At 37.5% G+C, this 13,248-nt stretch overlaps 1 protein-coding gene across 6 annotated transcripts in view; it reads right to left on the bottom strand.

The window, feature by feature from the left end:
* TLL1 (tolloid like 1) overlaps window positions 1–13,248 on the bottom strand; it is a 215,085-nt gene that overhangs the window by 103,384 nt on the left and 98,453 nt on the right. For all 6 annotated transcript variants that reach the window (XM_035726294.1, XM_027599787.2, XM_027599785.2 and 3 more), the window contains one exon: window positions 12,116–12,294. In XM_035726294.1, the coding sequence (XP_035582187.1) occupies window positions 12,116–12,294 (179 nt within the window). The remainder of the gene's footprint in view (window positions 1–12,115; window positions 12,295–13,248) is intronic.

Genomic DNA, 13,248 nt, shown 5'->3' with positions numbered 1-13,248 from the left:
ATTTTGGTATATTTTATTTCTATTTTCCTTTGTCTACAGATATTTTTCTAATTTCCTCTTTGAATTCTCGAATAACTCAGTGGTTGTTGAGTAACATGTTGTTTAATCTCCACATTTTCGTGGGTTTTTGTTTTTTCATTTTTCTTCATGTAATTGATTTTTAGTTTCATGCCATTGTGGTCAGAAAAGACGCTTGATATGATTTCAATCTTCTTGAATTTACTGAGACTTCCTTTGCAACCTAACATGTGATCTATCCTGGACATTGCTCCATGTGCACCTGAGAAGAAGGTGTATTCTACTGCTTTAGAATGGAATGCTCTGTATATCTACTAAGTCTTTCTTACCAAATGTGTCATTTAAAGCCAATTTTTTCTTACTGATTTTGTGTCTGGATGATCTATCCATTGATGTAAGTGGGGTGTTAAAGTACCCTACTTCTATTGTATTATGTTAATTTATCCCTTTAGGTATGTTAATACTTGCATATTTAGGTGCTCCTAAGTTCGTTGCATATACATTCATAAGTGTTATATCTTCTTGCTGTATTGATGCCTTTAACATTATGCAATGCTGTTTTTGTTTTTTATTAGCCTTTTAAAGCCTATCTTTGTCTATGAGTACAGCTAACCAGCTTTCTTTTCATTTGCATTTGCACAGAATATTTTTTTTCTATTCCTTCACTTTTAGTCTGTGTGTGTTTAGTTCTTAAGTGAGTCTCTTATAGGCAGCATAGAGATGCATATTTTTTAACTATTCAACCTACTTATACCTTTTGATTGCAGTATTTAATCAATTTATGTGTAATTATTGATAGATATGTACTTATTGCCATTTTGTTGACCATTTTCTGGCTGTTTTTGTAATTCCTCTCTGTTCCTTTCTTCTCTTTCTCTCTATCCTTGTGGTTTGATATCTTTCCTCAGTGTTATATTTATATTCTTTTCTCATTTTCTTTTAGGTATTTACTATAAGTTTTTGTTTTGTGGTTACCGTGAGGTTCGCATATGACATTCCTACGTATTTAATAGTCTATTTGAAGTTGATAGCAACTTAAATTTGAATACATCCCAAAACTACATTTTACTCCACCCTCATATTTTGTTTTGGATGTCACATCTTTTTATTTTATGTATCTTTTAACTGATTATTTTAGTTTTAATTAATCTTTTTCTTTTGACCTTCACACTAGCTTTATCAGTTATTAATCCACTACCTTTACTATACATTTACCTTTTCCATTGACATTTTTATTTTCATATGTTTTATTGTCCTTAATTATCATCATGTCTTTTCTATTTAAAGAAGTCCTTTTACAATTTCTTGTGAGGCCAGTTTAATGGTGATGAATTCTTTTAGCTTTTGTTTGGAAAACTCTATCTCTCCTTTAAATCTGAATGATAGCCTTATTAGGTAGAGTATTCTTGGTCAGTTTTTTTTTTCCTTTCAATATTTTAAATATGTCAGGCCACTCCCTTCTGGCCTGCAAAGTTTCTTCTGAAAAATCTGCTGGGGGAGGAGCAAGATGGCGGAGGAGTAGGAGACCTGGATTTTGTCTGGTCTCAGGAATTCAGCTGGATAGGGATCAAACCATTCTGAACACCTACAAACTCAACAACTCTCTGAACAGAAAAGCGACCACTTTCTGGAAGGTAGGACGTGTGGAGAAGTGAATCTGAGACGATATTCGGGAGGATAGATGGCGGGGAAGGGGACCTCTGTCAGCCGCTTCTGGCAAGTGATAGAGCAGCAGGGCACAAAATCAGAACTTTTAGAAGTCAGCTCCGCTAAGGGACATCACTCCAATGACTAAGCGGGGGGTGAGGTGGGGGGGTGGAACCCTCGCTGGGACAGTGTGGTCTCAGGACCCTCTGGGTCACAGAAAGACCGGAGGTGCCTGAGTGCAGCAGAACTCCCAGGTATCAGAGCAGGGAAGCCAGCTGCAGAGACAGAGCTGAGGAGTAAGCTGTCAACTCGGGGTTGCCAAAAACCATGATTCGCGGCACAGTCGGGCCACTGCTCTTCCAGCAGGGACCCAACAAGCGGCAGATCCGGGGAGACTCCCCTTCCTCCCCTGGGAGGAGCGGTGCAGGAGCACACCACAGGGATCCGCTGGGTTTGAAGACTCCACACAGGATCGTGTGCCAGAGATAGAAATACTCAGTCACAGGCCGGGTGAGCATGGAGTGCAGCCAGAGACTGGGAAGACGAGAGTGACTGACTGCTTTTCTCTGGGGGCACACTAAGGAGTGGGGCCTCCGAGTTCTCAGCTCCTACAGGGCAGAGATTGGGAGGCTGCCATTTTCACTTTCATCCTCCAAAGTTGTACAGAAAGCTTTCAGGGAACAAAAGCTCCCAAGAGTAAACCCGAGAAGATGATTTAGCCTCGACCGGGCAAGGGTGGGGTAATTCCACCTCCTGCAAAGCCATTTTGGGAACCACGGCAGCAGGCCCCTCCCCCCAAAAGATCAGCAAGAATAGCCAGCCAAGACCAAGTTTACCGATCAATGAAAACGGCAGAACTCCAGTGATAGGGGAATACTGCACATAGAATTCATGGCTTTTTTACCATGATTTTTTAGTCTTTCAAAGTTAATTTTTTTAACTTTTTTTGTTGTTTAATTTTTCTCTTTTCCTTTTTCAATCAACATCTTATCAATCTCTTTTTTAAAAAATTCTTTATTTTTCATTTTTTGGGTCACATTCTAACCCTTCATAGTAGTTACCCTTATTTTTGGTGTATATATATAAGTTGTTCTCTCTTTAAAATTTTGGGATATAGTTCTTTCTAATAGATCAAAATATACCCTAAATCTCTAGTGCATGGCATTGTTCTAGTCTCCTGCCTGATCAGATTCTCTCCTCCCCTTTTTTTTAATCCTCTTCTTTCTTTCTTCAACCAACTTCTTATCAATTCCTTTTATAAAATCTTTTATAATTTTCATCTTTACAGTCATATTCCATCCCTTCAAAGTATTAACCCTTATTTTTGTACATATATAGTTTTTCTGTCTTTAAAATTTTGGGAAGCACTTTCTTTTAACAGACCAAAATATGCCCAAAATCTAGTGTGTGGCACTGATCTATGCACCAGCCTGATCATATTTGATCATATTCTGTTTTTTGTTTTGTTTCTGTTTTTAACTTTTTCTTTTTCTTTCTTTCCTTTTTTTCCCGGTTTCAGGTCTTTTCTGATTTGTTTAGTGTATGTTTTCAGGGGACCTTGTTACCCTGTTAGCATTTTGTTCTCTTTCATCTATTCTCCTCTGGACAAAATTACAAGACAGAAAAAATCACCTGAACAAAAAGAACAAGAGGCACTACTGACTGCCAGGGACCTAATCAATATGGACATTAGTAAGATGTCAGAACAAAGTTCAGAAGGATGATTTTAAAGATACTAGCTGGGCTTGAAAAAACCATGGAAGGTATTAGAAAAACCCTTTCTGGAGAAATAAAAGAACTAAAATCTAACCAAGTCAAAATCAAAAGGGCTAGAATTAGTGATATTATATATATATATATATATATATATATATATAACAATATTAGAATGATTGGGATCCCAGAAAAAGAAGACAGAGAGAGAGGGGCAGAAGGTATATTGGAGCAAATTATAGCAGAGAAATTCCCTAATTTGGGGAAGGAAACAGACATCAAAATCCAGGAGGCAATAGAATCCCTCTCAAAATCAATAAAAATAGGTCAACACCCCGACATCTAAGAGTAAAACTTACGAGTCTCAGAGACAAAGAGAAAATCCTGAAAGCAGCTCGGGAGAAGAGATATGTAACCTACCATAGTAGAAACATTAGATTGGCAACAGACCTATCCACAGAGACCTGGCAGGCCAGAAAGGACTGGCATGATATATTCAGAGCACTAAATGAGAAATATATGCAGCCAAGAATACTATATCCAGCTAGGCTGTCATTGAAAATAGAAGGAGAGATAAAAAGCTTCCAGGACAAACAAAAACTAAAGAAATTTGCAAACACGAAACCAGCCCTCCAAGAAATATTGAAAGGGGTCCTGTAAGCAAAGAGAGAGCCTAAAAGTAACATAGACCAGAAGGGAACACAGACAATATACAGTCACCGTCACCTTACAGACAATACAATAGCACTGAATTCATTTCTTTCAATAGTTACCCTGAATGTAAATGGGCTCAATGCCCCAATCAAAAGACACAGGCTATCAGATTGGATAAAAAAACAAGACGAATCGATATGCTGTGTGCAAGAGACTCATTTTAGACCCAAAGACAACCCCACATTGAAAGTGAGGGGGTGGAAAACCATTTACCATGCTAATGGACACCAAAGAAAGCTGACATGGCAATTCTTATAACAAACAAATTAGATTTTAAACCAAAGACTGTAATAAGAGATGAGGAAGGACACTATATCCTACTTAAAGGTTCTATCCAACTAGAAGATCAAACAATTGTAAATATCTATGCCCCTAGCATGGGAGCAGCTACTTATATAAGCCAATTAATAACAAAAGCAAAGAAACACATTGACAATAACATAATAAATAGTGGGGGACTTTAAAACCCCCCTCACTGAAATGGACAGATCAAATAAACAAAAAATCAACAAAGAAATAAAGACTTTAAATGACACATGGGACCAAATGGACTTTGCAGACATATTCAGAACATTCCATCCCAAAGCAACAGAACACACATTCTTCTCTAGCACCCATGGAACATTCTCCAAAATAGATCACATTCTAGGTCACAAATCAGGTCTCAACTGGTACCAAAAGATTGGGATCGTTCAGTGCATATTTTTGGACCACAATACTTTGAAACTAGAACTCAATCAAAAAAGAAAAGTTGGAAAGAACTCAAATACACGGAGCCTAAAGAGCATCCTACTAAAGAATGAATGGGTCAACCAGGAAATTAAAGAAGAATTTAAAAAATTCATGGAAACCAATGAAAATGAAAACACAACTGTTCAAAATCTTTGGGATGCAGCAAAGGCAGTCCTAAGAGGAAAATATATAGCAATACAAGCCTTTCTCAAGAAACAAGAAAGGTCTCAAATACACAACCTACCCCTACACCTAAAGGAGGTGGAAAAAGAACAGCAAATAAAGCCTACACCCAGCAGGAGAAGAGAAATAATCAAGATCAAAGCAGAAATCAATGAAATAGAAACCAAAAGAACAGTAGAACAGATCAACGAAACTAGGAGCTGGTTCTTTGAAAGAATTAACAAGATTGATAAACGCCTGGCCAGACTTACCAAAAAGAAAAGAGAAAGGACCCAAATCAACAAAATCATGAATGAAAGAGGAGAGATCACAACCAACACCAAAGAAATACAAACAATTCTAAGAACATATTATGAGCAACTATATGCCAGCAAATTAGATAATCTGGAAGAATAGGATGCATTCCTAGAGATGTATCAACTACCAAAAATGAACCAGGAAGAATTAGAAAACCTGAACAGACCTATAACCACTAAGGAAATTGAAGCAGTCATCAAAAATCTCTCAAAAAACAAAAGCCCAGGGCCAGATGCCTTCCCAGGCAAATTCTACCAAATATTTAAAGAAGAATTAACACCTATTCTTCTGAAACTGTTCCAAAGAATAGAAATGGAAGGAAAACTTCCAAACTTGTTTTATGAGGCCACCATTACCTTGATCCCCAAACCAGACAAAGACCCCATCAAAAAGGAGAATTACAGACCAATATCCTTGACGAGCACGGATGTGAAAATTCTCATCAAAATACTAGCCAATAGGATACAACAGTACATTAAAAGGATTATTCACCACAACCAAGTGAGATTTATTGCTGGGCTGCAAGGTTGGTTCAACATCTGCAAATCAATCAATGTGATATAATACATTAATAAAAGAAAGAACAAGAACCATATGATCCTTTCAATAGATGCAGAAAAATCATTTGACAAAGTACAGCATCCTTTCTTGATCAAAACTCTTCAGAGTATAGGGATAGAGGGTACATACCTCAAGATCATAAAAGCCATCTGTGAAAAACCCACAGCAAATATCATTTTCAATGGGGAAAAGCTGAGAGCTTTCCCCCTAAGTTTAGGAACACGGCAGGGATGTCCACTATCACCAGTGCTATTCAACATAGTACTGGAAGTCCTAACCACAGCAATCAGACAACAAAAAGAAATAAAAGGCATCCGAATTGGCAAAGAAGAAGTCAAACTCTCACTCTTTGCAGATGATATGATATTTTATGTGGAAAACCCAAAAGACTCCACCCAAAAACTGCTAGAACTCATACAGGAATTCAGTAAAGTGGCAGGATATAAAATCAATGCATAGAAATCAGTGGCATTCCTATACACCAACAACAAGACAGAAGAGAGAGAAATCAAGGAGTCGATCCCATTTACAATCACAGCCAAAACCATAAGATACCTAGGAATAAATCTAACCTAAGAGGCAAAGAATCTGTACTCAGAAAACTATAAAATACTCATGAAAGAAATTGAGGAAGACACAAAGAAATGGAAAAACGTTCCATGCTGGATTGGAAGAACAAATATTGTGAAGATGTTAATGCTATTTAGAGCAATCTACTCATTCAATGCCATCCCTATCAAAATACCATCCACTTTTTTCAAAGAGATGGAGCAAATAATCCTAAAATTTGTATGGAACCAAAAAAGACCCTGAATAGCCAGAGGAATGTTGGAAAGGGAAAGCAAAGCTGGCAGCATCACAATTCCGAACTTCCAGCTCTATTACAAAGCTGTAATAATCAAGACAGTATGGTATTGGCACAAAAACAGACAAATAGATCAATGGAACAGAATAGAAAGCCCAGAAATGGACCCTCAACTCTATGGTCAACTAATCTTCGACAAAGCAAGAAAGAATGTCCAATGGAAAAAAGACAGTCTCTTCAACAAATGGTGTTGGGAAAATTGGACAGCTACATGCAGAAGATGAAACTGGACCATTTCCTTACACCACACACAAAAGTAGACTCAAAATGGTTGAAAGACCTAAATGTGAGACAGGAGTCCATCAAAATCCTGAAGGAGAACACAGGCAGCAACCTCTTCGACCTCAGCCGCAGCAACTTCTTCCTAGAAACATCGCCAAAGGCAAGGGAAGCAAGGGCAAAAATGAACTATTGGGACTTCATCAATATAAAAAGCTTTTGCACAGCGAAAGAAACAGTCCACAAAACCAAAAGACAACCGACAGAATGGGAGAAGATATTTGCAAATGACATATCAGATAATGGACTAGTATCCAAAATCTATAAAGAACATATTAAACTCAATACCCAAAGAACAAATGATCCAATCAAGAAATGGGCAGAAGACAGGAACAGACATTTTTCCAAAGAAGACATCCAAATGGCCAACAGACACATGAAAAAGTGCTCAACGTCGCTCGGCATCAGGGAAATCCAAATCAAAACCTCAATGAGATATCCCCTCACACCCGTCAGAATGGCTGAAATTAACAAGTCAGGAAACAACAGATGTTGGCGGGGATGCGGAGAAAGGGGAACCCTCCTACACTGTTGGTGGGAATGCAAGCTGCTACAGCCACTCTGGAAAACAGTATGGAGGTTCCTCAAAAAGTTGAAGATAGAGCTACCATATGATCCATCAACTGCACCACTGGGTATTTACCCCAAAGATACAAATGTAGGGATCTGAAGGGGTACGTGCACCCCGATGTTTATAGCAGCAATGTCCACAACTGCCAAACTGTGGAAAGAGCCAAGATGTCCAACGACAGATGAATGGATAAAGAAGATGTGGTATAGATATACAATGGAATACTATGCAGCCATCAAAAGGAATGAACTCTTGCCATTTGCAACAACATGGATGAAACTAGAGAGTATTATGCTGAGCGAAATAAGTCAATCAGAGAAAGACATGTATCATATGACCTCACTGATATGAGGAATTCTTAATCTCAGAAAACAAACTGAGTGTTGCTGGAGTGGTGGGGGCTGGGAGGGATGGGGTGGCTGGGTGATAGACATTGGGGAGGGTACGTGCTATGGTGAGCACTGTGAATTGTGTAAGACTGTTGAATCACAGACCTGTACCTCTGAAACAAATAATACATTATATGTTAAAAAAAGAAGAAGAAAAAGAAGATAGCAGGAGGGGAAGAATGAAGGGGGGGAAATCAGAGGGGGAGCTGAACCATGAGAGACTATGGACTCTGAGAAACAAACTGAGGGTTCTAGAAGGGAGGGGGGTGGGCGGTTGGGTTAGCCTGGTGATGGGTATTAAGGAGGGCATGTTCTGCATGGAGCACTGGGTGTTATATTATACGCAAACAATGAATCATGGAACACTACATCAAAAACTAATGATGTAATGTATGGTGATTAACATAACAGAATAAAAAAAATAATTGAAAAAAAATCTGCTAATAGCCTTATGGGATTTCCCATGTATGTAACAAGCTTGTTTCTCTTGCTATTTTTAAGATTATCTCTTCTTATTTAACTTTCAATGTTTTAATTATAATTATAATTAACTTAATTATAATGTGTAGATCTCTTTGGGTTCATCTTGTTTGGAACTCTGTGGGCTTCCTGTATCTGGGTGCCTGTTTCCATTCCCAGATTAGGGAAGTTTTCATCCATGATCTCTTTAAAGTAAGTTTTCTGTCACTTTCTCTCTCTTTTCTCCTTCTAGGACACCCACATGCAGATATTATTCTGCTTAATGTTATCCCATAAGTCCCTTAAGGTATCCCACTTTTTAAAATTCTTTTTTTCTTTTTGCAACTCTGTCTGGGTGAGTTTCATTGCTTTGTCTTCCAGTTCACCAAACCATTTTTCTGCTTTATCCAGTCTGCTGTTGAACTCCTCTAGTGTATCTTTCATTGGTTACTGTATTCTTAAGCTCTGTAACTTCTTTTTGGTACTTTCTTATATTTTCTATGTCTTTGTTTAAGTTCTCATTGTATTCATCCATTCTTCTCCCTAGGTCAGTGAGCATCTTTATAACCATTATTTTGAATTTTTGAATATTTCTTTATCAGGTAGATTACTTATCTCTGTTTCATTAAGGTGATTTTCTGAGGTCTTTATCGTTCATTTGAAACATATGCCTCTGTCTTGTTTTGCCTGATTATCAGAACAGCTACTTCTCCCAGTCTTGAAGAATTGGCCTTGTGTAGAAGATGATGTGTGAAGCCCAGGAGAAATCCCTCTGGCTACTAGAACCAGACACTCCAGAGGTATCCCCTCTGTGGGGTGCATGCACCAGCCAGCTGTGGCAGAGCCATGGCTGTGGCAGAGAACGAAGCAAGATGCTGGCCTGGCAGTGGTTTGACTCTGGCACAGGAGGGGTGGGACACTTGCCTCGCTGTGGTAAATCTGTGGCTTGGAAGGGTAGGTCTCTTGCCTGCCTGGCTGTGACATGGTTCTGGTGTGATGCAGGGTGCTCTCCCAGCTGGCTATGGCATAGCTGGGGCATGGTGAGGTGCGGTACACCTACCTGCACTAGCAGGTTAGAGGGAGATTGCCGAAATAATACCCACCAGTATTGGTATTAGCAAGGTAGAATGAGATTGCAAAAATGCACCTGCCAATGCTTCTGTCCCTGGAGAGAGTCCCAACATGTTTCTGCCTCTCTAGTGATTACTTTAAGATTAGTAACTGGGTCTGCCTCAAATATGGACCAGGTGTTTTCAAACTGCTGGTTTTTTTGCTGGGTCCCGGAGTGACTGAGTCTACATGCGAGTCCCTTCAGGGCAGGTTCTCTGTTCCCTACAGCCTCCCTACAGTTGTTTCTTCTCCTGGATATAATCCCTGATGGTCTTATGTTTGGGGCAGGGGGGCTCATCTTTCCAGTACAGGACCCAAAGGTTGTGGTGTCAACCTCTAGCTTCTCAGGAGAAAGTGCTGTACTTTGGGAATCTCTCCTCATTATGGGTCATCATGTCTAGAATCGGAGTTTTTGGCAGCAGGTGTGTCTCTGCCTCTTTTACTCATCTCCTCATAGCCCTTTTATCCTTTATTGTGGAGGCACAATGTTCATCCAGTTATCACGATTTTTTCAGAGAAATTACTCCATGTGTATTAGTTTGTTGTATCCATGGGAGGAGGTGAGTTCAGGATATTCCTACACTGCCATCTTGAACCACCCACTCCTCTTCTCCTACTTTATCATTCTTGAAATGATCTCTTTCCTGGGACATCACATTCAGTGATTTTTCTCCTAACTCTTGACCAAAACTTCTTAGTCTTTTGGGGGATTTTCTGCAAAATGTTGCTTAATTATTGCTATTCCCCATTTTCTATCCTTAGCTGTATTTTTATTCTCCCTTCAAGGTTTCCCTAGATAGTCAAATATACCATTAAATTTCTATTTCTAGATATAGCCTAAATTTTAGACTCATTTTTGCTTTGTGTACTATACATCTCCATTTAGATAACCCAAAGGCTTCTCAAAATCAACGATATGCTAAATAAAACCATTATTTCTCTTTCTTACTCTAAAAAACATGTTGCTTTATCCATATGTCTTCCTTCATCTAATGGTGCCACCATTCATCCTGTTGCCTAAAAATAAAACCTTGAAGATTTCCCCTCATATGTTAGTGTTCCTCTTAAAATATTTTTGAAAGGTTATTCTCTCTTATTCTTGAACTGCACTTCCTTGACTAAGGACTTAGTCAGTTTTTATAAGCTACTTATTTAATTTTCTTATAGGTTTCCTTAAGTTCATCCTCCCTACCTCCACTTCTCCATTCTCAGTTATGATCCCAAAGCTGAAAGAATTATTTTTTTCCTTTTTTTTAATCTGAACTTGTTCTGCTTTCAATCCTCAATTATTCTCCAGTAGCTAAAGATAAAAGCTAAGTTCCCTAGCTTCGTATAGAAGATCCCCTATGATTCAACCTCCTTTGGTAATTACCAACTAATCTCCCACTTGCAACTTAACCATTCAGCCATAAATAAGCAAACAAAAATTATTCAATTTTCTGTAATTATAGCTATCATCATGATGTTTTTTCAGCTTAGAAATTCTATCTTTCTTCTGTGCACTTTGAACACTTATACTTTACTTCTAAATTTCAGTTCCTTTGTGACATCTCCCTTGACTTGCCAAAGCATTTTGTCATATGTTACTTGGACTTTGTGGTATTTTCACCATATGACTATTATCACTTTTCTCACCCACTTGCAGTCATTTATGTATATGCACATACCCCACATTAAGCTTTCTATTTTTCATGACAGCATTTTCAACATCTAATAATGTCTCAATAAATAATTAACACCAAATATGTGATGAGCAAATAAATAGATCAATACATTTAATTACAAGAAAGTCTAAGGAATTCAATGTTTGTAACTTAAAACTTGCCACGAATAAGGAAATAAGGATGCATTTTTACTTTCCTAATGCTTGAAATCCATATAACTTTATAAGGCAATTCCAAAAAACAAAATTTTTCTTTTGGTAACTGAAATGTAATCTTTATTAATTTATGAAAGTTAAATAAAAAGCTTTAAAATAAGGCTATTATCACATATCACCTATCAGAGAAAATTAAATTTTAATTATATATGATATTTCAACTACTGAAAAAAATCTTAAGAATTTATCTTTAGGGTAGTTTAAGAAGAATTCTCAAAGAAACTATTTAGACTACCCTGGAAATGACTCATTTCCTTGAAATTTTCTCCAGAAATGTCCCTGGTATAATATAGATTTCTATGGTAGCAGCATGTTTCATGCCAAACCCTGGATCCTTTCTAAATCTCTATCACATAGATTATAGAGCTAAGTAGTAAAAATGCTTTAAAAATTAAATATTAATTTATGGTTCAATAGCCTACACCCATTCTTGGAAAACACAGAAGTTTAGAAATAAAACAGCTAAACCTTAAGAAGAAAAAGCAAACCAAAAATGCATAGAAAATCACCCAGTCTAAAGGAAAAAAAATTAAAAATGTAACATCATCATGGGTATATTTATCCAGCAAAATGCTGATTCTACCATATCAAAAAAATCAGTTCACACTTTTTAAGAAAAAGTTAAATCATAAATAGTATAAACACAACTAAAAGATATTCCATCAACCTTAAACCCAACATATTCTGAAGCCTCTCACCTGGCTGAATGTTTTCTCTTATGATAGTGACATGGTTATCTCGATCTGGTCGTGTGTGTTCATGCCAAAAGCCTATCACATGGCCTAATTCATGAACAACAATTCCAAATTTATCACAGTTCTTGCCAATAGAGATTGCCTGGGGTCCATTTCCCCGCCGACCTACATAGGAGCAGCATCTGCAATAAAGGAAAAACACAGAGATGGTGGTGGCAATGATAGATTGATTACAGTACAGTAAAACTTGTCAAGAATTATGATCAACTACAAAGTCCAACACATTCAGAGGCAGAGCAGCCTTTCATCAATAAACACGGCTAATTTCTAGTCCTAGTAAATGTATAGACAACAAAAGTCTCCACATAATCACTGAAGTGCTTTTTCACTAATTCATACATTAGAAGATATGCCTTAAATCATTATTAGGAGTGTTCAGAAGATATCAGAAAATAAAATATCTATGATGGTGATTAGTGGGCTTTAAACATATAGTTAAACTCAAGATTTACTACCCACAATTATGTCTAATACAGTTTTTTAGTCTCACAATCCATCTACATTATTTAGGTAACTACTTTGTCACTATGGTGGTCACCATAGTGACACTATGGTGTCACTCCCTACGCCATATGGTTATCTGGAAATAATCCATTATTTCAGTTTTGCATATAAAAACAAAGTTTATTTTCCCCTTTAAGAAAAATGAATTAGGGGTGCCTGGGTGGCTCAGTCAGTTAAGCGCCTGACTCTTGGTTTCAGCTCAGGTCATGATCTCAGGGTTGTGAGATTGAGCCCCATGTCAGGCTCCACGTTTAGTGCAGAATCTGCTTAAGATTCTCTCTCTCTCTCCCCCTCTCCCTCTACCCCTCATCCCCCCCTAAAATAAGAAAAAGTAAAAGAAAAGAAAAAAAATGAACTAAAGAAAGAAAAATGGTTAATCAATAATGGAGTTATTTTTCCTACTCATGGAAGAATTTATTTTGAAGAAGAAAACTTTTAAAAGAAGGAATCAATGGAGGAAAATTAGTTTCAAAAGGTAAATTTTCTAAGGTTAATAGCTAACTGGTGGAGAAAAACCAACAACTGGTAGAATTATGATTTGCAAATATAAATAAAATTATAGCTAAAACTTA

This window comes from Zalophus californianus, chromosome 2 (genome assembly GCF_009762305.2).
Source record: "Zalophus californianus isolate mZalCal1 chromosome 2, mZalCal1.pri.v2, whole genome shotgun sequence".
NCBI lineage: Eukaryota > Metazoa > Chordata > Mammalia > Carnivora > Otariidae > Zalophus > Zalophus californianus.
The sequence above is the reverse complement of the archived record's forward strand: the minus strand, read 5'-3'. Positions and strand labels throughout refer to the sequence as shown.